Below are 27,583 nucleotides of genomic sequence, written 5' to 3'. Positions count from 1 at the left end.
AAAATCACTAGAACTTTGACTTCCAAAAATTTTTGTTGTCCTAATTTCTTGATGAGATACAGAAATTTATTTCAGGGCAGACTACAGGTGTCAGTTTGGTGGGTCCCATCTGTGTGTTGCAACTAATAAATCTACTGCTGCTTTGGACAATGGCAAAATCAGATTTACAAAAAAACATAAGACGGACTTGGTGTCTAATTTAAAATCAATTTTAAGAATAATAGTTGAGTTCAGAGATGAAAAGCAGTCAAGAAGTAAGGTTAAAATTCACCAGACAACGCCTATCCATTAAAAAAATAAACAGGTAAATTCAACACACAGAATCCTATCAACTTTCTAGTTAGATAGCCATTACCGTGTTACTGTAAGTATTACCCAGGTGGCGTATATGCTGACATGTAAGTCTCCATTCAAGAGTGGAGCAATCTGCTCATGCGTGCTCTGGCACTGAGGCTTAGAACAGTAAGAATTTGACCTCATCTCTTCCTAAAAGCAAAATCTGAGCATGTCTGCTGTGAAATTCCCACAAGTTGGTGGTTCCTCTCCACTAATGTATAGTTTGTATTTATATTTAGTTTACATTGACCTTCAACTAAGTCTAAAGTGAAAAGGATTAGTCAAATGTTAAACAGGTGATTAAGTTTATTGGGATGTTTTTCTAAATCTTATACAAACCCTTTATTCTCAGTCCTTGGTATTAACTGATCTGATAAAATTCTTACTCTTAGGATTCAAATACATATAAGGAAAATCTGGAATGCACACTCTTTATAAACTTAAACAGCCATCCCACTTCCCAGTCTAAAATGCCCCAGCTCTCACTCTTTCTCTGACCGTGTTCACTGTAGCTTGTCTTTATCAGTAGACATTTATGGTTCAAATGCCTTTAAATATTCTATTAAATGGTTTAGATGTAAGACTAACCTAAGCAGTTTTAGAATTATGGTCCAGATGCTGCCCCTTACCTACCTTTTTAGAAGGACTGAAATATATCAAAACTGAAATTGTTCTACAGTTCTGCAATAGCTAGTGAGAGGCAAAGTCCTAGGACAGAAAGTGCAGCATGAATCCATGTTCCCTACATGTCATGGAGAAGCGCTCAACAAAAGCATCTTCTGTGTCAGTAAACTAAAAACTCTGAGGAGCATGGTGGGAGGGTAGATCTGCAATTGTGAGGATCCATCAGCCAAAGCCTTGATGCTACTGGTGGTGGTTGGGACAAAGATACAAAAATGACTTCCAGAAATAGATAAGAGGTTGTGTTTGCTCATGTTTCATAACCCACTTCCAGAGAGTGGAGGAGGTTGCCATTTCTATCAATCCTGACATAGCGATTCCTCCCAAATGACTTTATTTAGTCTTTGCTCAAGGGACCAGGAATCAGTGCAAGATCCTTGACTGATTAGCAAACTATCACCTCTAGATACTGTTTTCGTTCCTCATGGGTATTCACTTCTCCTTACAGATCTATAAGACAAAAGATCGTTAACCCAAGAGTGTGTAGTCTCATTTTGAACAAGTACAAGAATAATTCCAGTTCAAAGAGCCAAAGGCACATAGTTGGCCAAGAGATTTAGGCTGGGCAGTTATATTTACTTCTCATACATGTGCTTGGACTTTTCACTTCAGCTAGATATTTTTCCACATAATACTAATCACCATAGGGCTTTGTCAGGAGGGATGAAGAAAGGATTTGAAGCTTATTCTGAATTTAGGTCCGGGGTATGCAAAAAATGTTTTAATAAAAGGCTATGTACATTCAAAGTATCAATCTAAGATTTACTGTATTTTTCCGTAGCATAATTGTGTCTTCATTCTTGTATCTAGACATATGCATTTCCAGAACTCATCAAATCAGAATGTATAAATTTTGCTTTCATTGTAAATATAAAGGTATATTTATTCTTCCAAGTTATTTGCATATTTCACAGAAATCTCAGCAACTAAGATGCTTTCATCGCTAACTACCAAAATTTCCCATATTGCCATTTTGCTGAGAACATGAGAAATAAGCTATGAAGCTATGGCACTATGCAGCCACACAGAGGGTCAAATTATAGAGCCAGTTAAAAGACTTTTAATGTATAACCACAGAAATTAATGTAATTGCCAGCCTCCTTCTCTCATAACAAAAGATTAAAGCTTGTGAAATTTCTGTGGTGCTTTTGTAATTCCTGTTATGAGGTATAGGAAAAATCAGCTCCTGCTGCATTAGGTTATTACAGGATTCTTATCCAAAGAATCTTGTTCCTTGCATGTTGCATGTTTTCTTTTCAGAACTAAGTGAAGAAAGAAGTATAAAGAGTGCTTGAGAAAGTCCACTATTAAAACAGAAAAATTCCTTCTTCCATTACGAGGCAGATCAATGGCAATTACAATTAAGATCAGACTTAACTTTCATCACATGCTGCCACTTACATAGCATATCCCAGTCCCAGTTTTGGATTATTCATATAAATGCGGATACATACTGCATCTTCAATTCAAGCATTTTTTTCCAGGCAGTAATTATTTCCTTTTATCTTTGCCTCTTCCTCCTCATCCCTTTCGTGGAAGTGTTCAAGGCCAGGCTGGATGGGGCTTTGAGCAGCCTGGTCTAGTGGGAGGTGTCCCTGCCCATGGCAGGGGGTGGAAACTAGATGATCTTTAAGGTCCTTTCCAACCAAAACCGTTCTGTGATTCTATGATTCTATCCCTACATTGTTTGTACGAGGGAGAACAAGGCAATGGAAGAGCATTGCTTTTAAGAGCTGAACCTTTGCCAAAACAATATGCGAATATGCTTACTAAGACCATGCTTACTTCTCCAGGCTTATTATATTTGTAATACTGAATTGCTTCTGCAAGAGACTGAGATGCTAACTCACCCATTTACAACTGTTTCACCGCCCAAATAAACTTCTAATATAGTATTTACGCAATGGAAAATCACAACAAACAGAAGGAACAGATAAGAGACCTGTGGGAAAGTTATCAAACCTATCTGTGGTTCCCAAATTGACTATAGCAGGTGTTTCACACCATCTTCAGAGATTGCATCCAGAGCCTTTAAATGTGAAGTTTGGTAGCAAGGATACGTAACAGTTTAAGCAGAAAGAATTTGAGAGCTGAAGGTCCTCTGCTTCTAAAGAAAGCTGGCAAAGTTATCTATAATTTTACTTAGAGAAAAGAAAATGCACAAATACTTCACTTGTTTGACCTTTATTGAATATAACCCCACCCCAAATCTTGAAAATCAGCTGGTCACGCCTGAAAAAAGTACTTGGCTTAAGAAATATTAAGTAGAAAATATATTCCCTTTTGTAATTTCATCATTGTGGCTCAGCATAATGGTGTATTGATGTTAAAATGTAGGTAGAAATGATGCCATAAGGATTTCATATTTTATCTTCAAAAATAATCTGAAATATTGCTGCTGGCAATTACATGATCTTTTAAGGGAGTGAATGAGGCACTGCTTTTCAAAAGGATGTAGTCAGAAAGCGTCCTATTACTCTCATACCTATTAATGAAAAGAGTCCGAAGGGATAAAATCCCAGTATTTGTAGCTACAAGGAAAGCCCTCTTACTGAACTACAGGTGAGCTACAGTGCTACAGGTGTTTATACAGTAGGCATGTTATTCAGTAAATCTGAAAAATGCACATATGCAATATAATAAAAATATGAGGGAGACGTCTTGCTGAAAAAAGGGAGGCATTTTAGGACATACCACTTTATATATAAGCTTGTATAAAACTATCCTAGAAAGATCCAGCCTCAGAACTGCAGCACATTTCAAAAATGTGTTGGGATCGCCACCACATAAGCCAGTTGGCTAAGCATTATGACATCATCTTGGTGACATTTCTCTGTCTGTCTGCTTGGAAGTAATGCGATAACTATGGAACGGGTAGCACCGTAGCGCTCTGGCAGCTCAAATACCTCTGCACTTTTCTGCAGATCAAATAAACAGCCAGCTGGTCGCACCAGTTAATACCGTACTGCCCAGCTATAAACTGAGTGTTTTCCCTATTCATCTTCCCAATTAGGCATATTTATTGATAAATCACTGAGTGATTTATGGGCTGAGCAGAAAAAAAGAAGAGGGGAAAAAAGGGAAAAAGAGGGATACGAAGCTTCTATTGTGTGACAGAGAAAATAGCCGGGGCAAGGGACATATGGAGCCGTTGCTGTAAGGAGAATGGAGCCGAGTATGGGAAATGGATAACAGAGACTGATATAAATTCCTGGGACAAGCAGAAAAGTGAAAGGGGACTGAATAGGAAGGGGCAGCAGTAAAGAAAAAGATGTAAAAAGATTCGTGGCATGAGAATTATTTGCATGATAGTAGATAGGCTGGTTGCCAGGACTCCATAAAACAGAAAGAAGAAAAGGAAGGCAGCTTACAATGTGTGTGTGTGGAGAAGTGAAAAGAGCTGATGGCAAGGTCCATAAATACGTCCAGTAAAAGCAGTAATGCATTGGTACACTCCTCCAGTATACACAGAGTCTCCACTATTGAAATTTTGTACATCTACGATCAAAAAGAAAGAGGCAAGTCAAAGAGATTGTGCTAATTTAAATGAAATTAAGGTGGCTACTTATTCAGATACTATGAACAAGATTTGGTCCAGTAGAGTATCCGTTATTGTCCTGGAGTGAAATTTCATTTGTTTTATCTACTGGCAGAACTTTAATGACCTGAATGGTAGCACAAAATACACCCTCAGCAAGTTCAAGGATGAAGTCACGGTGTGGTATCCAGAGGAACCCAGACAGGCTGGAGAAATGGGCCAAGCGGAGCCTCTCGCACATCATCAACGGCAGTGCAAAGTGCTGCACCTGGGGAGGAACAACCCTCCGTCAGCAGGACGTGCTGGGGGCTGCCTGGCCAGCGGGCAGCTTTGCACAAAAGGACATGGAGATCCTAATGGACAACAAATGGAACGTGCGTCAGTGGTGTCCTCTTGCTCCGGTACAGGCTGAGCTGCATTAGCAAGAGCGTAACCAGCAGGTCAATGGGAGTGATAATTTTCCTGTCTTCAACACGCCTGCAACTGGTTTGGGAGTCCAATTTTGAGCCCGCTGGTACAAGAAAGACATTGAATAAGTGTGGCGAGTGCACTGGGGGGCCAGCAAGACAGTTAGTGGGCTGAAGCCCACGACAGGCAAGGAGAAGCTGAGCGTGCTGGATTTGGTCAGTCAGTACAACAGGATGAGATATGCCTGCTTTCGTTCTGTTTCACCTCAGTGCCTGACTGCAGAACGATTGCACCATATCACAGAACAGGTTTGGAATGGTTGTTTTGTGCCTAGTAAAAACATTAATATAATATATCTACTATTTCAATTAGGAATTTGTGAAAAATAATGCAGTAAAAAAGAAGCTGCAGAAAGCACCATATTGTTTTGTAGCTGACTGGCAGCATGCAAAAGACATTCACACGGTGCTTTTCATTGAGCATGCCATAGTTGGTGTGACATGTCACAGCCAAGAAGCCAGTTTGTCATATGCCTTCCACTTCGCTGAAATTCGTGCCAGGCTATGGAAAACATGGTAGGCATGAATGGAAACCTGTCAACAGCCAGATCTTTGTCTGCCAAAATAAAAAGAGCAACATACCAAGTTAAATTATGTTGCTATTATGTCACAATCCCCATTTCTTTTTCCACAGTTTCTGTTGTCAAAGAGCAGAATCTGATACTTACAGAGTACAAGTAGATAGCTCTATAAGACATCTTTCTGTCAGGATTTATTCTATTTTTATTGCTACTGATCTACAAAATCCCATAGCTGCCACGGCACACTTCACTGCACCACTTACCTTGTTTAAAAGTCCACACGAAGAAAAGTCTATACTGAAACAAGAAAAAAATATAAATTTTATTAGTATCAGTAATTTGTCACATTCTTAGGTGAAGATTTTTATATGTGGATGAACTAGAAAAAAACCCAAGTAAACACAACTAGGTGAATGTTAAAAATGTGTTGGCACTCTCGGCTGGAATGCTGGGTGCAACACTCGCCGTATTTCAGCATATGTTCCTGTCTACCCACTTTGCAACGCAGTGCAGCTACAACACATAATTGTGAGCTCATTTGGAATACTTTCTGAATGCCGTCCAGCCATTTCTGTCGACCACATTGTTTTGCCTGCTACCTTTCAACTCCTTTCAAAGCCCTGGAAAATATTTGCTTCTGCATACGCTTGCGCACACACCCCCCCACCCACCCACCACCCATGTTTAATTTTCAGAGCCAACAGGTTTGCTTCATTGAAAATACAACAGGCTAGGTGGAACAACCAAAACATGCTTAAGAAGTATATTACTAGGTGGGCAGAGGACCACATTAGGTTCAGGATAACAGCTTGTATCACTACAGTAGCGGTGATGGTAATGCAAGATAATCCAGAAACATGCATTTCTATAGAAAGATCTCATCTGCAAAAGTCTACCTGGTGCTCATGAGATGGGTCAACCAGACTGCTGCCTAGTGCAGGGAGCTCATAAAGTGCTCCAACTCTTTGTCAGCTTGCTTGTACAAAAAATCTAACAAGTCCACGTTTGCTACGCCAGTACAGTTTGCAGCCTGTGGTGACCACGTCCCATAGAAAAAGAAGCATGCTTTCCTGGACCAGACATAGGTAAGCAAGAAAGCGTCACCAGGAGAAAGACTGATGTTGGAATGTTCCCCCAAAATCCTGCCAAAATTTAAAGAAAAAAAATAATCATGAGAGCAAACTCTAGAATGGAGCCTGCTGCTAGAGAGAGCCACAAGTTAAGCAGTAAGATAGATAGCCATTGAGGCAGACTGGCAAGATACTCTGTAGATCTTATCAAGTACATATAGATAGAGAAGCATGAGGAGGAACCATGTCCACAGCAAGACCTGATGCTGGATATGTGACACTGAGCCATAGATTATTTTTGGAAACATAAGCGAGAGGGGTTTCTGGGCTGTGGCCAGTGTAATTATGTATATGGAGTTGGATTTATAGCTTCTGTTATGGTGAAGGCTGTGCCATTTCCTTTCCCAGGTGCAACCCGGGGCATATTCCAAGTGGAGTAACTGTAAATAACAAAGTTACTTGTATGCTTTACAAATATAGTGATGGAAAAACAGAATCAGATCATGAATTCCAGCAAACACTAACAGGGTACATGAATTATACTGAGATTCCTAGTTACAAGGAGTAAATGGGAAAGCTTTCTGCAGGTAGTAGTGCCTTGTGCCAAATCCATCTGGGCTGTTTGGCAAAACTCCACATCCTAGTTTAAGATTATGTGAATGTTCTCACATACTCCCTCCACCAGTTCCAACTAGGGAAACTTGACATTTTTTGTTCATTAGACAGACCAGACAGTGAGTCAGAAGCTGAGGCAAGGAGACGTTCAACAGCTTGTCTTCTTCTGACTGGTTATAATCATGCATTGCTATGATGCTTATTTATCAGTTGCGAATTCTTCTCTATGCATGCATAAATGGAAGTCATCTACTCCCTTTCCTGCCACATAAGGTATTCTTGAGTTCCCTTGCTGACATGGAAGTACGTGCACTTAACATTCAGGATGTGTATTCAGGCAAGAAGTTTTACAGGATGTCTTTTACTCAACAGCTCAGTCACAGTAAATATTGCCAAGTGAAGATGCTACTCACTTGAACAGGTGCATTATGAACTGGACCTTACAATCATATAATATGAAGGTATAAATGCAAGTATTAAGAAATGGATCCACTGCTTAACTTGACGTTTTGTGGTTCTACGTGTAGTGTTGCCTAGACGTTACTGTGAGGTTGTTCCGGGCAAATATGAATCATGGGACTTCATTTCCTGATTAAAGACATCTCAATACAACAGGAAAAAAAAAAAAAGAAAACTGAAGAGAACTCTAATGTAGTGCCGCTTTTTGTTCAGCATTTAGAGAATTACAGAGCAAGAGAATACCAGAAAGCTATTCAAAAATGGCTAACCCTTCAGCCAGATCCTGTGACAAGCGAGCACCTTGCTTCCAGCATGGATGGCAGAGAATAACTAGGACAGTCGAGCTCAGCAGATTTTAAGGTTTCCAAAAATGACTATTGACTGGCAATGCTCATTTTTATTAAATTTAACTTAACATGATTTAAATGGTTTTATACTGTTAAATATTAACCATTAAAAGTTCAAATTGATTGGAATATAAAACAACAGAAAACAAAACTCAGTGTAACTCGGATCATAAGGTCACAATCAGGGTCCAACAAGAAGATGCTTTTATAAAGAACTGCCAGGCAAGATTCTCTGCATTATACCTTTGCTCCCCATCACCTCTAAGAGGAGGATGAGATGCCTGTATCCACAGCAAATATCATGATTTTTGGTTTTTAAGGCTGTGGGAAGCACATATAGGAGCTATGGTTGCAATGTTCAAAATATTTTATGGGACTTCTTGCAGTGGCATTGAAATAGTCTGATGATGGACACCAGTATAAGAACGTAATTATTTTCACTGTTAATTAATACTGTATTGTATTCTTTTTAACCTAAGCCCTAGCATAGTTACTACTTTAAAGGCAGAAGACATGTTCTGTATCCTCAACTTCATTTGGATTACACTGACTCCACGCCTTTTTCAGAATTTTTCAGTGGTGGAAGTTATAGCAAAGTGCTCTAAGACATTAGGCATGGAAAGTATTGTTTCTAAACTTGCATCCCTTACCTTTCCCAACACAGACAATGAAATCAGTGTTTCAATTATAGGTCTTTGTTGTTGGGCAACAAATCAACTTTATTCAAGGGTCAGTAGCATTTGTTTAGCTATAAATTTAGGTATGCTGCAGACACTGATGCCATCCATTGCTCAATGATGTCTGACAAGAAAAATTGTTCCTTGATTATACTCTTTCTCCAACAGAGATTTATTACACAGACAATGCACAACACTGTGGGAGCTCTTAAATTAGGGCCTAATGGGGAGCCGCCTGCAGTGTTAAGAAAGAAAAAAAAAATAAATCACTGTTCTCTGAAAGAAGTGAATTTTAATGGAAATGTCTTTGTTGGTTAATTCAGCGGAGAAATCATCATAACCATGAAGGATGATTGAGACGTCACGTGCAGCGAGAAAAGGGATATGTAGGCTGAAACAGCCAGGCAGACAGGCTATCACTAGTAGACAGAGCAATTTGTCCTGCAGTCCTGGTCTCATAATTACTCAAATCGGCAACCAATTTGGTGCATATCAGTGAGAGATTTTCATCTGTACCTCCTCTTATCTTGTGATAGCGTTCTTTGGGACTTTAGGAATGTGATTAGAGATCCTAGCTGAACTTTTCTCAGCCTACAGAAGCAAAAGCATTTAAATACAGAGGCTTTGCAAGTGTAAACATGCAGGCAAAACATGAAAGCTTTTTACATAGAAATGGATACCAGTCCGTTGTTATCAAAATTTATTTAAACGCAGGATCTTATAGCTCAAGAGTAAATTGGATAAACTGCATTCGTTTCGTTGTTTATTTAGTTTCCCCTGCTGGACTAGAGGAAGGTCTAGTTAGGTCTCCTGTTAGCTGCAAGTGGTGTCAGAAACGTGACTGTTGAGGAACTGGCTCCACCGTGTGGGCTATGGAAGATGAACATTACAAGTCCAGCAAGAAGAAGTATCCTTCACTTCAGTTTTCAGCAAGGATGTTTGCGTTGTCTGTGGGATAAAGGTAGGATGAATAGTGGGAATGTCAGTAAAAAAAGGAAAAAAAAATGCTGGAAGGAATTTGAATAATTAAAAAACTTAATCCAGTAAAGCTTTATTATTGCCACCATACAGTGGGTCTGAGAGAACTGGCCCATGGTCTCACTGGTCTAGCCCAGGGAGGAGGCTGGTCTAACTCCAGGAAGGAGTTTCGAGTTCTTCAACAGTTTTCTGAAAGATCTTCTGCAAGATATTAATAAAGGTAAAAGAGTGTCAGTGTGCTACTGAAATGCACCAAAGGCATATTTTCTTCTTACACCTGCTACGTGTTCTGCTTACCGATAGCATGACGGAATCGCAAAAGGATGAGTTAATGTAAACCTCTAGCTTGGAGAATTAGTGGCACAATCAGTGAGACTTCCTTTAAGAACTCCTGTACAGATACCATTCTGCATAAACACTCCTGCTTGTGCTAAGTCCGGTGTGGTTCAGTAGTACGACCACTTCTGCATACCTGATGGCATCATCACTTCCAACCTTCCTGTTGGATTTTCTCCTGGAAAGGCAGGATGCAATCTCCAGGGAGATCTTGTTAAATAGAGCTCTTAAGAGAAGGGTTGCAATTTGCTATGCCAATCTTTTCAGTTTTCTGAAGCAAGTCCTTCACCTGGATGGAGTTCGCTCTACTGTCGTGCTTAATTTACCATCTCACTTAATGATAATTTTCATTCTCATACATATATTCCTTCTTTGTTTGTGCCCATATTCTTCACAGTCATCCTTATTAAAACTGAGGTATTCAAACAGACCGTGGACTTAAGAGTATATTTGCCTCATCCTTATTGCATAGAGCTGCATTTCTTTCTTCTCATCTTCCCTTTCATGGCTGATTTTCCACCTATGTATTTTTTTCAAAAGGAAAAATCGACATGACTTCTGACTAAGTTCACTTTACTTATATGATCTCTGGCATCAAAGATATACTTTCCTCAGCTAATGATGTGTCTTTTCATTTCTTACTGTTACTTACTCCCAACAGCATTTTTGGCCTTTATTCATCAGCAAGTGCAGTGTTCCTTTTCCATGGTTTGCAATGTAAATTCCAGAGATTTCAGAGTTTTTTGCTTTAAAGAATAGCAAGTGTTTTCCTCATTTAAGTGCACGAACTGTTTCAGCTCACTTCACTTCATCGAGACGAAAGGCAGATAGGTGAGATGGAACACGCACTGTAGAGCTGCTTGCTTTGCTGAGGCATGGGACAAAATGCCTCAGGAAGAAATAGATGTTGTTTTGTTTTGCTAAACTCACTGACAATATGAACATTTTTTAACTCAGCAGAAAAACACCAGCAAGCAGAGCCAGGAGAGTCTTTCTTTAAGATACAGTAAAAATAATATGTATTCTTTTCCTTTTGTAGTAGAAATGCATAACCATAGCTGGTCGTACGCCAAGGCTCGTATCAGGAATTCACAGTTCAGTTATGAATTTACTCCTGACTGAAAGATGGCCACAGCTGGTGGGGAACTTGTTTCAGTTAATAAAAAAGCTTTGGAACTGTAGGAATAAGCTTTAATTTTCTAGTTACTGCTCTTGTGAGGTGTGGGAAGCTGGGAGGATTTCAGTGTCTGTCAAAACCTAATAGGTGGTAATTAATTTCAGTCATTTGCTTGCCCTGTTGAAATTAATATATACATTATATACATTAAAGTTGTCAGGGATTTAGTGCACCACACTGATTAGGGTTATTTTTACTTTTTTTAAAATTCATCAGCTCCCAGTGGCTTTTTTCTCTATTTAAGATAGATGAGGCATCAGGATTAGAGTCCACATAACATATTCTTAGTTTGTTACCAAGGTAATCAATACAAAGCTACACTATTCATCAAAAGGAGAAAGGCAATGGAACAAAACCATGTACGCGTTATTCTTCAAGAGAAAAACAAAAGTGTAAAGCGTATTTGCAATGAGGTTGACGCTTTTGTGTAGTAATAGTTTGAAGACAGAATGGAATCAGAGCAAAAGCATGAGAGAATAATATAAATTTTGGACTGTATTTTCCTTTGTGCCAACATACAAAGCATGTGTTTGCTGTTGGAACCAAAACTACTATGCCAGTAGTTGATAATATTCAGCCTATTCTGCCTTTCAAAAGCAGTAGAGGAACCATGCAAATAAAGCAAAGTACACCCAGTATCTGATTTCGTGGGAAATTAAGATATCATTTCACTTTAGGAAGGTTAATTTGTGTGCTTAAAAAGTATAAATTAATCAGGAAATTTCAGAATGATGTAACACTTCAGCTAAATGATCCATGTGTTTTTTGCAAGAAACCAAAATTCACATGCAAGTTAGTGATATTCAAGATCATACAGGAATGTATGAATTTTGGGAAGGTGTAAGAGAATGTTTGTGTCCAGGCAAGAAACAGACACCTTTTTTGTACCTGAAAACAGAGGACAAGTGCTACTGTTCCAATGTCTCATATTTTTGAGGATCTGTTTGATTGGATACACCAGGCTGAGATATTAAACTAAAGTAAAACAGTTAGAAAGGTGATTACTAGAGTGTCTGTCCACCCTTGTATTACAACCATATGTTTTAAAGGAAAGAGTAGCAAGGTTTTCTAGTAAGTTCTTACTACTTTCAGTCATCACTTAGCATGAGTAATAAAACCAGAAATCAATTTTTTATGTAAGTCAATTTATTGGTTCTCTGAAGACACAAAAGCTGTTATTTCAAGTGCAGGCAACTAATCTTGTTTTATTGCCCCAATAACAAGAGATTAAAACATCACAGTCAATGGCTTATAAAGTAGAAAGACTCAAACTCTTGTCTCAGTTATTTGTGTTGAAATTTTCTCAACACCAAGATCAACTGCATATGGATATGAGAAGAAATTTCACATGTAAGACATAGTACAGTAGAAAAAAAGGTTGCTTATGAGCTTTCTGTAGAAACATTTTTATGTGTTGAGAAGATGTACAGAGACTCTTAAAATCAATACCGTTGCAAGTGCTGCACTCGTAATATCAAAAGCTGATCTTCTGATAAGATTAAGCCAATGCCAAAGCATTTGTAAACAGGATTCAATCAATACTTTAGTTTCTGCTGACATTAAATCATTTTTTAAAATGAAACTGCTTTATACTAAGCAAAATACACGTCTAATAAACTAAAATATTAATTCTGAATGGGAATTCAGCAATTCTCCAATGAATACAAAGCATACCAAATTCTGCACTCAGTTTCATTCCTGAATTCTGACTGAATTGTGCTGGTAATAACAGCAGAATTTGTCCAATGTTGCCCATTCATTACTTCCCTGTTGAAGCACCGCTTTTCTAGTAACCGTGAAAAGTGAAATATTGAAGGAGAACTGGGAAATGCCAGTTCTAGCCATGTGTAACCCTGCTTTTTTCAGACGTTGACATATCCCTTATAAAAGTTGCTGTCAACATGTTTGTGGCAACATCTCCAGAAGAACGCCCTCTGCCACCTACTGATGAGTTAGAGGAATACAGAGAATCCAGAAGCTTCATTTGCAGCAGGCTTTATGCACCACCTTTGACCACCCAATCTCCTGTATGTACAATGCTCAATAATCACCCTGATGGAGGATATAACACAGCAGATCTTTACTCACATAGTCTGCATGTGGGTTCAACCTAGATGGTACTTGTGTTATGCTGTTTAGGAAGCATGCTGAAATGATAAAGTTTACATGATGAAGGACAGGGGAAGATGATTCAGAAGTTTCTGTCTGCCAGTGGTTCCTTGCTCAGATCATATATGCGAGCTGATGTGTCTCCCCAGAAAGTAACAGAGCTAAACAGACTCCACTTAGAGTCTTGACTACACAAAGTCACAATAAACAAACACTTAGGTGACTTAATCTGGATTTTTCAGTAGTGGGGAAGACAAATGACACATATGAATCATCCACAAAGACCCTCTCCGTATGCAACAAAATCCCTCATAGGTGAAATTATTAATATTCAGACTAAGACGTCAAAAATAAAAAAGCCAGGCAGAGCATCAAAACTAAAAATCCGTCATCCTGGGAGGCAACATAGTCAGAGCAGCAGAAGAAAGGCACTTCCCCCACTGCAATACTAAAGTTGCTATACTAAATGCAAGGCAACATGATACCAGCAGCACTCCACCGATGGATGGGTGAAATAAGAGCAGTCGTGAAAGGAAAAGATCAATGAGCAGCGGCAGGATATGGCAAAGAGAGCAAGCACTGAAATGACAGCAAGGTATCTTTTCTTCTTCGCACACAGAACCTGAGTGTGCCTGATTGTATTGCCAGAATACTAATCTAATCTTGGATAACAAACTATGAACAAGAGAGGGAGGGAAAAATCCAGTGTGTTAAAGAGGAACTTTTTCTTTGGATCTTCACACTGGAGGTGGGATATCTGAGGAAGATCACCACTAGAGATGCTGTAGGAGCTGGCATTATACATCCTGTTCATGTAATGTTGACCCACTGTTATTTCTGCTATCCTGAACTACTGGTTCATTTTTCTGCCTTTACTACATTTCCTTTCAAATTAATTTTAAATATTGAAACTGAGCCCATTTTTCTTCCAAGACCACACGGCAGAGAAGTGACACTAACACAAATGCTGTGGCATTTGGTGGTCAAGAATCATGTATATCTCACATTTCCTCATTAAGGTTAGTATTTGCATACAGTATTTTTTCTGCTTTCAAAATCAGATTCAGTTTTACCACTCAGAATTTCAAGCTGAGAAACACAGATCTGGATCCGGAGGAAAAGCAGTAGACAGCAAAAACTAACTACGCTTTGGGATGCAGGGATTTCCTCACTCAGGTTCAGCAGAGTGAGACTTGAGACTTCACTTGAATGAGGCTCTCACTATCCTGCCCTTCACAGGCTGAGGTGGGCGCCAGTTATCAACCAGTGGGTTCACAGGTTCGTTCTCACCATTTTTGGAAAGGCTACGGAGCCTCGCCATCTGCAAGGAAGAAAAATTACAGTGTCCATGTGAATTCACCTGGAAGCAGTGTGGACCTTGATGCCTAGAACAAACTCTGAGATGGAAAAGGAATTTTCTTATATAATGACAAGCATACTGGTAGAGATTATTGGTAGAGATCACTGTAGCCCAACAGCTAGCACTCTTTCTGTGGATCTTCACACTCTTCATCCACAGAACAGTGCATCATCTGACCCTTGCTTGGGCTTCTTTTGGAGTTTTCCCTGAGCCACGCTCGCAATGTGGAAAAAGAGTAGGGGCCTCCTGTGACCTGTCTGGAGCTGGATTGCAGTCAAATCACTTGTGAAAATATGGCTATCCATGAAGGAGGATGAACATCTAAGTTATTGCAAAGTATTCTGATAGAAAAATCTGGCCTGCAGAAGTTCATATTCTGTTCTCTACGGCAGAGAAATGTTATGCCAACTGGACTATTAGGTTCAGTCATGAATTCAGCACTTAGCCGTTGTTCTCCAAATTAAATTCTCCAAAGTGAATTCAGTGTTGCTTTGTTAATTGTTACCCTTTCATCAGAATGCAAAATAAATCTGTTCTGAAAACAGCCCAATCAGTAAAAAGGCTATACCCTAACTAGTACTGCTGAAGCAGAAAATATTATAAATAACTAAAAGTTTTAATGCAAGAACTAAAAAGAAAGTCACCTTATCCAGACCGGCTCTCTATTCTTTTCCCTGTGTAGATGCACATTTGAGCTGTATGAATACAATTAGTACATTAATTTTTATTAACATTTAGGTTTGCAGGTTCTAGCTAGTTTGATCCTTCTCACCAACAGCTTTTAGGAAGTCAAGATCCAGACCAGCAATTTCTTAAACTGGGAAACCAGCTAAATGCTGGTCTCAATGTTGAAGCACAGAGAATGAACTGAAGGTGCTGCAATGGCTGGATTTTGTGGCTCGGGGGCACTTCTGCCTATGCAGGTTTTCAGGATCCGAAGAACACTCCTGCTAAAGCCATTCCAGGAGGTGTCTAGGAAGAGACCCTGATTCTCAAGGTCAGTTTTACAGTCCATTTCAACAGCCCATTCTGCAGGCAATTTCAGCTAAATCTTTCCTCATCAAAAAATGCAAGGTAACATAGGGCTTGCAAATCATCACATCGACATATCGAGACACTGTTGGGAACTGGTAAAGGAGTAGCAGAACTAGCTGGAGTTTACCTGGTCTGAGCTGACTTCAATCGGCTCCCTCAAGAGAATCCAAGTGATGCACTCCTCACAGGGGGGTGTGGTGAATGAACCGTGGTAAGTCCAGTAGTCCCGAGATTTGGGGAAAAGAATTGAAGGATCAAAGTGCTGAAAAGGAGCCTCTTTTCCCTTAGAGAAACAAAAAATAATTATCTGCAGTAACCCTAGGGATATGCATCTTAAAAGACATCAGCATCTATGTTATTATAAAGGTAGTAATTAAATATCAAGATATATGCAAGAGATCAATCTTCTTCCTGTCAAGCATTTGCCCTGCAATTAATAATAACTGACACTGATTCCATTAATAAATTAAAAGAAATTACTAACTGAATTGTATGGGACCAAAGCAAATTCACAGTTACATTTTTCTATTTGGGAATTATCAAAATTTTGGTTTATTTTGTGTCACTTGGGATAAAAGTTAAAGACTGTGGCACTGCAGGTGCTGGTACCCTTTTTACGCAATCAAACAGTGGCCAGGAATTTATCCCAGATTCGTTACAGTCTTCTCTATCTGGAGGAATTTGAATCTGCATCTCTCTCCTCCCCAAACTGTGCTCTAATTACATTGTCACACTGTCTCAATCTTTTTGTTGGCACTATTACACTTAATGTAAAAAATTAAAATATTTCCTGGAAAAGTACTGGATCTTGAAAGTCTTAAAACTAAAGGTGATTATCACCAGACAAGGGAGAACAGCAGACACCAGACAACATTTCCTGAGAAGTTTTTCTTTTCCACCAAATAGGATTCTCAAGAGAATATCTCCACAGGACTGTGGTGGGATGTCCTTGTCCCCTCGGGGTGACAAGAATTAAACAAGAAGGTTCAGTTCCCTACTGGTATTTAGGATGTAGTTCTGGAAAGCAAAACCTGTTATTCCTAATTCCTTCTCCTATCATGGAGAATCTTCTCTGGATGGGAACAGAGTATTACCCTACCAGGTGCGACGGGAGGAGCTGAAATCTTTTCCACACATCCTTGCACAAAATGTGGGTAGAAAGAATAACATCAAGACTCCAAATATGTCTTCCTAACAAAATCATTCCGTAAGTTCAATATGAGTTTTCAAATAACTTCACAAAATTGTTCTTTTTCAGTAAATACAGTACAGCGTCCAAGAAACTCCTCTGCCTGTAATGCATCATAGTAATTGAAACTGCGTGGGCTATAAATACAACGGTGATACCATCCATTAATCTTTCCTGAAAAATAAGTAATCTTGGTAAAATGCCTGTGATGACAGGAAAGAAAATAAGTATACGAGATAAAATACAAGATGTGGTTGTTTGCATACGTGCCTATCTTTCTCTGCTTTTCTTCAACTGTTGCTTTTTCCAGAACCACTGCAGAGAATATCTGTATGTAGGAAATCAGACTACTTTTTTTTTTTTTTTTGCTGTTAGAAGTCATAAAATCTCCAGTTAGGCAGTCTCAGATAGAATGTAGTGGAGCAAATATCACTGCCATCGTGTCATCGTTGTATGACACAGTGTTTTATAGGGTGATTGATCAACCTTTTATGAACTGTGGCAGAACTCTTCTGCATGTAAATGGCCAAAAAATGGTACAGGCATTATGAGAGAAAGCTGAATCTGTATCAAGACAGATATCATTGACACAGCAGGGGAAGTAATATGTAGGGCAAAAAAATGACCTTCAGTTCCCTCGGCAGCAGGAACTGAATTGTATTGGAAGACTAAGAAGAGGTTGAAAAAATAAAATTAGTACGAGACTGAGTGAGGAGAGGGCAGGCTTCAGGCTCAGACCCACACATCAATGGCAGCACATACATACTTAAATTAAATTAAAGACATTCTGCCAAATTTAAAACAAAATGCTTACAAAATTTGTAAACTTCAGTCCTGGTGATCTGGTGGTATGTTCAATGTCAAATAAAAAAGGGACTTTTAGCATCATTAGAATCATGAAGCTTATCGTGAAGAAGAATTGCTAAAGTATACCTAGAGCTTAGGTTTATGTCAAATAATAATGTTAAATAACAATATATGCAGTATCACAATTCTCTGTGAAGAACTCCCTTCTGCAGTTGTACCTATGCAGTAAGTATGGACTTTGGTCCTTAGACCATTCATTAAACTGAAAAACAGTTTAGAATAGATTTGCAATGCTATTTGTGCTAGTGTCATAGGAACGCAGAACCCAGGACTCATGCAGAAACTGTACTGTGTAATCCCTTTCACAAATGAATTCAGTTCTATCTTAAAACTAATGAAGTCTTTAATCTCCCTTACACTGACTGGGAGCTTGCTCCATCGTTCCTATTAGTTTCTTCTCATTTCAGGCTAACTAAATTTCTGACTCAATTATATGCCTTTGTTTTGGCCACTGCTGTCCTCAAATTCAAAAAGCTTTTCATTTCTTCTTGATGTTTGCACGCTAGCAGATTCTGACAGAGCAGTATCAATAAGGCTATCAATTGTGCGTGCAAGGATTGATACTAAATTCTCTACAAGAATACTTACAAAAGTGAGGACTTATATGTTTACTTAAGTAAAAGAAAGAGTCCTGCTCCACAGTCCAACGTATCACCTCTGGTGCTACTGATAGATATTAGAATGATACCAAAAAGCAAATCTGAATTTCTGATCCCTGCTTCTGCTCCTCTTCAACTACATTATATCACAAAAATTGTTTTAATACCTTGGTCTTAATGTTATCAATTTCCTCAAGAATTCTCTTCATCTCTGGTTTGGGAGTTTTTCCAACCTGTAATGCAAAGCACAAGTACTGTATTTTTACATCATGTTCCACAGCATTAGAAAGAAATTCAGTACATCCCATCTGTCAAGTTAGGCAGCAGTACTCTCAGAGCATCCGGTACAGACTGACACAAAATTATGTGTGTTAAAAGAACATCCAGAATAGCAGACTCAAGTAACTGGCTTTGCAATTCAAAAATGTGTTGAAGGCCTCTACAAGGCATCTCCCACTGTCTGAGGAACAAACTGCGCGCTCAGACAGTGTCATCTACACCCTCCAGGGCCTAGTCCTTGGCTCCTGGCTTGAAAGCAACCCACAACCACTGTGGGACGTATGAGCAGTCAGCAAAGTGCTGATAGTCTGAAGAGCTGGAGTTCCTGCAGACAATTCAAATATTCTTCAGCACATATGCTGTCCGATCGGACTTGATATAAGACATATGACGAGCTTTATGTCATGACCTCCTCAAGCTACGGGGTCACTTGATTGCTTGCGTTCATGATGTTCAGCACCTCCAAAACCTTTGACGTGGCTCTGCATCCCAGAAGAGTGAAGATGGTATGCATAAGAGATGCTGTTATTGCCATGTCTTGCTCCAAAATAGATATTCAATCTCTATTTCAGTGATACCCAAACCCCCCACCATGGAATATGACAAACCCAGAGCAAAACAATGGCTCCTATGCCAAAGAGCAAGAAGGAAAGAGGGAAAGAAGGCCAGAGAAGATACAGTGATACATCTGACTTTTCTAGATCTTTTAGCTGACCTTAGCATGGTTAATAGGAATATAATGTTATACTCTATAAGTTGTGTTTTACAGGATAAAGCTTTAGCCTCAAATAGACCAAAAGAAATGACAAAGTAAGAATAATTGAAGGACACAGTCACAGGGGAGACTTGTTCAATACCACACGTGCTGTGTGCCACTGGTGTCACGAATGGTGTCAGTTGGCTCTGAATGGGTTAGTGCATGGAATCTGGAAGGGCCAAGAACATACGTGACTTCAGTCTGCACATCACTTTGAATGTTTTCCTGTAAAACAATACAGTGCAGGGAAAAACAATGGGAATTTTTCCCTGGCACTAGAGAATGATGAAAAATACAGAAAATTATAAAGAATGAATATTTGCCACTTACTTACTTTCAGAAAAATGCCCACAACGGCCACACCATCAGATTGTTTCAAAGCTCCGGCAAAATTTCCATGTTTTGGATTCCAGTGCACCATATGTAACTAAAAAACAATGACACCTCAGTTATAAATGCAAGAAATTTCCAACAGCACAATCTTACAAGCTTTTATCTTAAATTAATAAAAGTTTTCAGTACACAGTAGGTAAAGGAACGACATGAAAAAGAAAACTATTAGTAAATATTTCCTATTGCTGTTCCCCTGCTTCCATACGCTCACGCTTTCTATAAAGCATCACTTAGCATTTAATTGAAGCATAAAAGAAAGAAAATGGAGCTCACCACACAATACATTTAAAAATTAATCGAGTAATTCAACTATAAACAGTTTAACCCAAGCACGTGACATGCACACATGCAGGGCACAAAACACCTACTAACATGCACTTCGTCTCAAGCAGACTTTTAGATCTTCAGGTTATGCAGATAACAGCTCAAGGATTTATGCTGAGTTGTATGTAGTACATATGTTATTGCTTTGTATCTTTTACTACTCTCATCCTATTGTACTGGAAAGGAGTGGAGATAGTAACCTGACATTTCTTTCCCATTTCTACTTTCAACAATGCCGTATTTTCAGGATATATTCCAAGTTTTTACATCTTCTTCCAGAAAATCTCTGGCTCCTGCACATAGCTAGAAGTTCTGCAACCAACAGCGTGGAATCTCAAAATAAGTAGTCTCTGGAACATAGTGCCATACAAAAAAATAGAAGTCTGGTGCATATTTTGAATGCAAATTTTTAACTGTTTTGTTTTGTTTTGTTTTTAAGCACAGTAACAATTATTTAAAATAAGAACAAAATAATTTGTCCTGAATATAAGTTAATGTATTGCTCCCTGTTTCTTTTCTCATGAGGATAAGGATATCATTGCTAAGCATAAAGGTGGAGCAGCCATATATCTTCGGTTGCATTCTAGCACAATTTCATACATTCCAGGCTTTCTCCTCCTGCCAGTAAATATCTGATACTGCAAACAAAAGCAAAGTAAAAAGTCAGTGCTTGACCTAACCAAGAAATAGCTTGAGGAAGCAGAATTTGTCTGTTTAATCAGACAAAGAGAGTAGAACACCAACATAGGTTGTCTAAGGAATGGGGAAAAAAACCCCAAACCATCATGCACAGTCATCTCTGCAATGTTTGTGAATACTGACCCTGCAAAATATCTGCCTGAATTTTCTCCTATGACAGGTGGGCCAAGCCCCTGTAAGCTCTGCACCTTGAGGCGATAGGTGTAAGGCAAGAAAACACTGCTGCAGACTTTTTGTGGGCATAGGCATATATTTTGAGTCTATTCTCAAATAAGATGGAGGAAGGAGGTAACATTTGCTAGCAATTCACTAGCATCAATATTGAATTCACTTATATGTATTACTTGAAAAAGTCTTCAGGGCCTAGAGCAGCCATTAATTTTAGCAAATTTGGACAAGAGTCCAGTAATTTACATTTATAAAACAACCCCAAACATCTGTTTTCCACAGTTCTGAAAAATAAACACAGAGATTTTAAAGCACAGATGTTCAGAAACAGAAGATGCTCTTTACTACTCTGAATCAGTTTTAAGGTGGATCTAATTTGGAATATCAGTTTACCAAATGTGCTTTTAGTGAGTTTTTCTATTCATTAGTAATGCTTTCTGAAAATAACTTAGTAATTCAAGTTAAACCAAAAATGGCTCAAAGCCAAAAAACATCATCAGAAAACAGATCTTCCTATTTGTCAGTAACAGATTGCTTGGTCTCAAATATTTTTAAAACATTCTAAAATACCAGCAGAAACTCTTGCTTGAAGAAGCAAATTCCATGTTAGTATATACTTGCAAAAATACATTTGTTGGCAGATGTAACTTATCCCACTGCACGCTGACGAGTATTCACAAGTTTTAGACAGATTTTAGAGAAAAATCCGTAGCTAAATACTTAGAATCATAGAATCTTAGAATCATAGAATCTTCATGGTTGGAAAGGACCTTTGAGATCATCGAGTCCAACCATACACACACCAAAAAAAAAACCCCAAAAACCAAAAACACAAGCCACCACAAACAAACAACCTACAATCTCTGCCACTAGAGCATGCCCTGAAGTGCCAAAAAGGAGAATGGTTAATCTGTTCAGATGCACAATCAGTCCAATTCCAGTTAGTACCGAATACTGCTATGAAATAAGTCCTACCTCTGCTGCATATTTCACCCCATCTATAACATGCTCAGAGCCGTGGTCATCAGAGGAGCCCCAGTGCAAGTGAAGCTGACGCAGCCTGTAGGCTCCCAAGAGCGGCCCTCCTCTCAGCACTGCAATTGATAATCTGCATCAACACTAGCCTGCAAAACGCTGACATACCCGTTTATCGAACGGGGACCCGTCCTTTGAAGGTGTGGAACCCCTCTTCTAAATCCAGCTGATTGCGGTGGGGGTCACAACGCTCACCGGTTTGCAAGATTGGGGCTGAATTCTGTTATCACTCAGCAAGAGTCCTGTTTGATGTGAGAACTGTGGAAGCTGCTGTGAGTCAAGCACAGAATCAAACCCCAGAAGTCCAACTTGGCAAGTGGACACGCTATCGTTCCTGACGTGGAGAGAGAAGGAAGGTATTCACAGCTGACTCTTGTCACGAAAACCGTCTGTTGTGAAATGGTTGGGGATAGGACTGTGAAATTAACCCAAAGGTGTTTTGAAGTGCACCTCTAGTCCGTGACTGGCATACCTTTTACAGTTCAGATAACTAAACAATGGTTACAGCATAATTTGCTGCTTCTAAAAAAAAGGATCTATTTCTTGAAAGTGAAGGAAGAGAAAAGACTTTAGGTCAAATGGGTTAGAAAAGTGTTCTTGAGTAAGCAAAAGCTATATTCCACACTAACATTGCCACCAATGAAACAAATTAAGAAGCTACTATTTCTGATGTTCTCAGCCAAATAATGCTGACCACGCATCAGTCTGACAGTTTACATCAACTTGGACTTTCCAAACATCACGCCTGCTCTTTCAGTTTGGGGATTCTTTTGAGCAGGGACTGCTTAGAAGATAAGCTCTCAAATATATTTTTCATTCATTACCTAAGGCAGGAATGAGACGTGTTTCCTTACACAGAAAGCTGATAATGCAGTTCGCAACTGCAGTGCCAGAAGACCTTGTTTAAATAGCACTCGAGTTTGAACTTCTACCAATAGCTTTGAAGTTCAAAGTTAACATTGAAATAATATTTAAATCCTCTTGTGCCCAATGGTCTCAAATTAATTCTTGATATCATGTGTTTTGGAATACCTACGCAGAGCAAGAGGTTTCTTTTTGGTTGGTAGGTGTCATAGCCATTGGAGGGGGTGTGGGGGGCAGAAACAAAGCACTGTGTTGAGTTTTAGGCATGAAGTTCCTCTTATTTTTTGAGTTTGTTCATACATAAATAAATTATCATAACTAACTTAATACAGTATCGAGTAAGTCTTCTGTAGAAGACTTCAATGGAAAATACGTCACTATTTATTATCATTATTATTATCATTATTTCACTTTTGAATGTCAGAAAAATAAGACTCCAAAGCCCAAATCCTCACAAGTATTTGCTTGCCATTTCACACTGGAATCAGTGGGAGGCAGGAACTTTCAGGAGCTGAATTTATGTGATCTACCTACATTTACAAGCTAGATCAATATCAGAGTTGGAAATTCATTTAGCAGTCATTTCTTACACGTGGCCCTTTCCAGAGCTCAAATACTGTGCAGCATGTAGAAACAGCGCTTCATAACAGTAAAAAAAAAAAAAAAATATCTTTTTAACATTCAAAATCTTCCATGTGATTAGATCAAAAAAAGGCTGACTTCAAGCTAGATTTTTTTTTTCCAATTAAAATTGGATCTGACTACTACTTATCCTCAGCTGCTGCCACTGTGGAAGCCAACAAACAAAGGTAATAAAATGTTTATGAAAGGCTTTCTCGTGTGGTTTTCCAGAGCTGTCAATTGTATTTGATTCCAATCAGACACATCCCTGTGAAAGGCTTGAGCCCTAAACTAGTGCCCGGTAACCTGCAGAAAGTTAGTAACAGCAGCAGGGAGTGAATGTGCACACTGCGTGTCCAGGGGAACAGCAGAGATGATGGAGAGGGGAGAGGCAGGGAGGGAAGGGAGGGAAGATGATTTAGGGGAAGGGCTGCACCAAGGGCTGCGCTCTGCTTGGCCAAATCAGGGTCTTTCTCCAACACAGCTCCCTGGGCAGACATAGAATCATAGAATGGTTTGGGTTGGGAGGGACCTTAAAGATCATCTTGTTCCAACCCCCAACATGTTCTTAAGCAGCCTCTGTCTAAACATTTCAGCCTTTAGGAAGCTGCAAAGAAGACAGAGCAGAAGTGCCTTGTGAAAAGTTTCATAATCAATTTACTTCCCATGCTTTCACTCAAGGCATTGATTTTATGCAGCGCTTGTGGAAGAGCATTCTGTGTTGTAACAAAAGGGCAATTTCTGATTTGTCTGTTGCCACTGTGTAGAAACTGGAGTCATAAATGCTAAAGCACCACACAAATACAGAACAAAGAGATGGTCCTGTCCCAAATAGTTTAGATTCCAGCTGCGAGATGTGGAACAACAACAGGTAGCTGTAATGGTAAATAAAGGAGTTCAAGGAACCAATGAGCCCATCGGGATAAACAAGACAGATAGTGATCTTTCAATGTACTGCAGATGTATTTCATTAATTATATAGCTTACTAAGAACAAAATCCCAATACAAATGCCATCAAACCAGATGCAGAAAAACACAGTGGGAAATAACTGTTTTCCATTAATTAGATTGCTTTGTGTCTTCATAAAGGACTGATCAGTATTGCATGCTTTTGAGATGTCTTCACATTATATGGTATTGCGGATTTAGTATTCATTTTGACTGTTGCCTGTCTGCATTTGGAGCAAGACACTGATACAGCTCTGGAGTCATGTTTTGAAAAATTTGACTTTGAGAAGTGAGACTGCTCTCTCTCAATTAAATAACAAAACCATTTAATAGCTTTCCAGAAGCTATGAAATGCTGTTTTCATAAATGTTATTTTCATAGCTTTTTCAGGCTGTGGAGGATCTGGAGAATTCCCATCCAAACAGAAGAAATTAAGATCAGTGGGTGGAAACATATGAGTTTTGTGTTCACAAAACGCCTCAGAGAGGGCACTATACCCCTCTGGGTGATGCTCTCTCCCCTTAGACAAAACGTGAGGATGCTGCGTCTGCACTGAAGGAGGTGACTTGTGGAGAAGTCCACCTTCCAGCTGAGCCTGTATTTCAGGAATGCCCCATCAGTCTTGTCCCACCTGTGGTGGCCCTAAAAATGGATGGGTCCACCAGAATAAACTCCAGAACCACCTTTTTTACATACCCAAATGGCTTTTCTCTGCTAGCCTGTGTAGGCCGGGTACCAAAGGATGCGTTTCAATTCCCAGCGCTTTGCAAACCTCCCTTCCTAACAACCCCTAAAAGCCAAACCAAAAACTAACCTGATCGATCAAAAGTGTCATCGAAGACGACTCGGCAGGTGCGCCCATTGTTCAGGATGGTTTTCGCCGCCCCGGGATCATAGCTGGCGTGCCAAGGGCTGAGACAACTGTCGTACCGCACGTCCTTGCTGTTGATCTCAATGGGTGACTGATTGTCTCCCTTGGCCATGGGGTAGTTTTCATGCCAGCGCTCGGGTCCTGCAGGGGAAAGACAAGGAGAAGACGCCCTGGCTCGCCCCCAAGGGTCCCGGCGGCCACCCAACATCCCCACTCACCGTTGTCGCTGTCGTAGCCCCACACGGAGTGAGCCATGTCTGCCGCTGCCCTGAGTGCTGCGCTCCTCCTCCTCCTCCTCTTCCCTCCCTCTTTCTCTCTTTCCCTCCCGCCCCAGGGTGCCTTTTATAGACAGCTCCGCGGAGGGGTGGGCAGGGGGGTGGGCAGCCGAGGGGGCGGCTCCCCCCTCTCCGCCGGACGAGGCAGAGGGATGACAGCGGGACCCATCGGCTCCCCTCCCAGGAGTGGGAAGGAGGGGGCTGCGCAGCAGCTGGGGCCGAACCAGCGGCAGAAATGGTGGGAGCGACCTGCAGTCCCCCCCAGGGAGGGACACGGAGCCAGGGCTCGGGTGGAGGAGCCGCTGTGTGGGGGAGCCAGCCAGAAGGGAACTCAACACTCCAGCCGTGTGTTCCCCTCTGAGGGCTGTGCCGCAGGTGTGAAGTCCGCCTGGGATGGTTTTTGGGCGAGCTCCAAGGGCAGGAAGGCTCCAGAGCTCCAGCTTTGCTGCTCTCGCAAATGCTCCCGTTTAACTGCTCCAAAAGACATTTTGTCTGCCTGAAAGGAAATCTCATAACCTGCAAAACCATGCCGTTAGGCAAAACTAGCCTCCACCTGCCCCCAGTTCCTGGCTATTTGGTCAAATTCGGGTTTGACGTTGTCCAGTCGATTCTGCTTTGTGCAGGGAGCTTTACACCAAATGCGTTTCTCGTGTTAGGAAACTTAACAGTTGATATTTCGGTCAGGAAAACAGCTGTTTTTGAGTTGATGGAGAGTTAGTGATTGGTATGGTTGTGTTAGTTGGCTTTGACTCCACATCTATGTTGAATACTCAAAGCTTTTCTTTCAAATGCCAGCTTCACTGCAGTCTCCCTTGGCCTTGTCAGTCTGTGTTATCACTGCTGCAACTGTATCTACCTCGAGCTAAATACTACCTCAAACTACATACCTCGAGCTAAATAATACCCCAAGCTAAATATTTGGGAGTTAGCCAGGAAGCATGGTGAACCACAGAGATTTCCAACATAGTTGCAGTGAACCTGCTCAAATGCTCCTTGTACCCATCAGCACTGGAAAGTAGCATCGAAATAAATCTGCAGCTTCAAGAGGTTGTAAACCTTTTGTATTGGTGAGGTACAGGGAAAAGGTTGAGAAGCTGCAATATACAGAGCCTAAGGTTAATTTGGTCGTATTTCATGTCCCAAAACCAGCTGAAAGATAAAGGTTCCCCTTCTAGCTTACCTATATAGCTAGGCTAATAAGTAATAAAATATGGACTTTGTTTAGGGTAACTACAATGATTTCTTTAAACTTGTTCAGTAAATTCTTCTTGCTCTGAGGTTAATCATAAATAGACATTCCTCCTTTGAGAGAAAGGTAGGACAAGATCTCTCACTGAGAAATCTGCGTGCAAGAAGATTTATAGAGAAGTATGAAGTATCTTTATATAGAGAAGATATGTCAGATTAAAACTCACAAAACCTTAGAAACTTGCATGATATCATAAGAAGCATTCCTCTTACTATATTTAAAGATACAAAGATGTGCTCAATATCAAAGTGTCCTTCAGAAAATGTAGTTCCTCATATCTTCCTTAGGCAGAATTCAATTAAAAAAAAGACTAGGAGGTGATTCAGGTGCAATGGTATGGAAAATGACATCTTTTCACTTTCAAAAGAGAAATCTGAAAGAAAAGAAAATGCAATCTTTTACTCTGTCATCAATCAAAAGGTTAATGTCACGTTTGTTGCAAGGACAGGCATGTAAAATTGACACCTGTTGCAATTTTAATTCAGAAAGCTTAGACATTAATCCTTTGAAATGGTTTCTACCTCATCTTCCTAGAGAGAAACATTTGTGAGCTCATGAAATTCTAATTGGAGCAGCTCATTTTCTGTCTGTATAAACAGACAGCGTTAGTGGGCTTGTTTATTGAAGGCTTGGAGACACTTTTTATCTACTTTTTATACACAAGGAATGCTTATTGGAGCCATTGATGGAGGTAAGGGACGCAATTTGCATAACACAGAAAAAGGTGCAAGTCAGTTC

At 39.9% G+C, this 27,583-nt stretch overlaps 1 protein-coding gene across 2 annotated transcripts; it reads right to left on the bottom strand.

Moving 5' to 3' along the window:
* Positions 1 to 12,387: 12,387 nt before the first annotated feature.
* On the bottom strand, positions 12,388 to 25,798 carry CA3 (carbonic anhydrase 3). 2 transcript variants are annotated; one of them, XM_074577374.1, is made up of 7 exons: positions 25,540 to 25,798; positions 25,265 to 25,462; positions 21,957 to 22,075; positions 19,732 to 19,824; positions 18,529 to 18,594; positions 15,834 to 15,989; positions 12,388 to 14,632 (listed from the first exon to the last, which is right to left on the bottom strand). In XM_074577374.1, the coding sequence occupies exons 1-7, from the start codon at positions 25,574 to 25,576 to the stop codon at positions 14,513 to 14,515; spliced, it is 789 nt and encodes a 262-aa protein (XP_074433475.1). In that variant the 5' UTR covers positions 25,577 to 25,798; the 3' UTR covers positions 12,388 to 14,512. The 2 variants fall into 2 exon arrangements, with proteins under 2 accessions (XP_074433475.1, XP_074433474.1); XM_074577373.1 differs by lacking the exon at positions 25,540 to 25,798 and having other exon boundaries at positions 25,265 to 25,529.
* Positions 25,799 to 27,583: the final 1,785 nt, after the last annotated feature.

The sequence above is a fragment of the Larus michahellis genome, chromosome 2, assembly GCF_964199755.1.
Source record: "Larus michahellis chromosome 2, bLarMic1.1, whole genome shotgun sequence".
Lineage (NCBI taxonomy): Eukaryota > Metazoa > Chordata > Aves > Charadriiformes > Laridae > Larus > Larus michahellis.
Note: the sequence above shows the minus strand (reverse complement) of the source record. Positions and strands in the feature narration are given on the sequence as shown.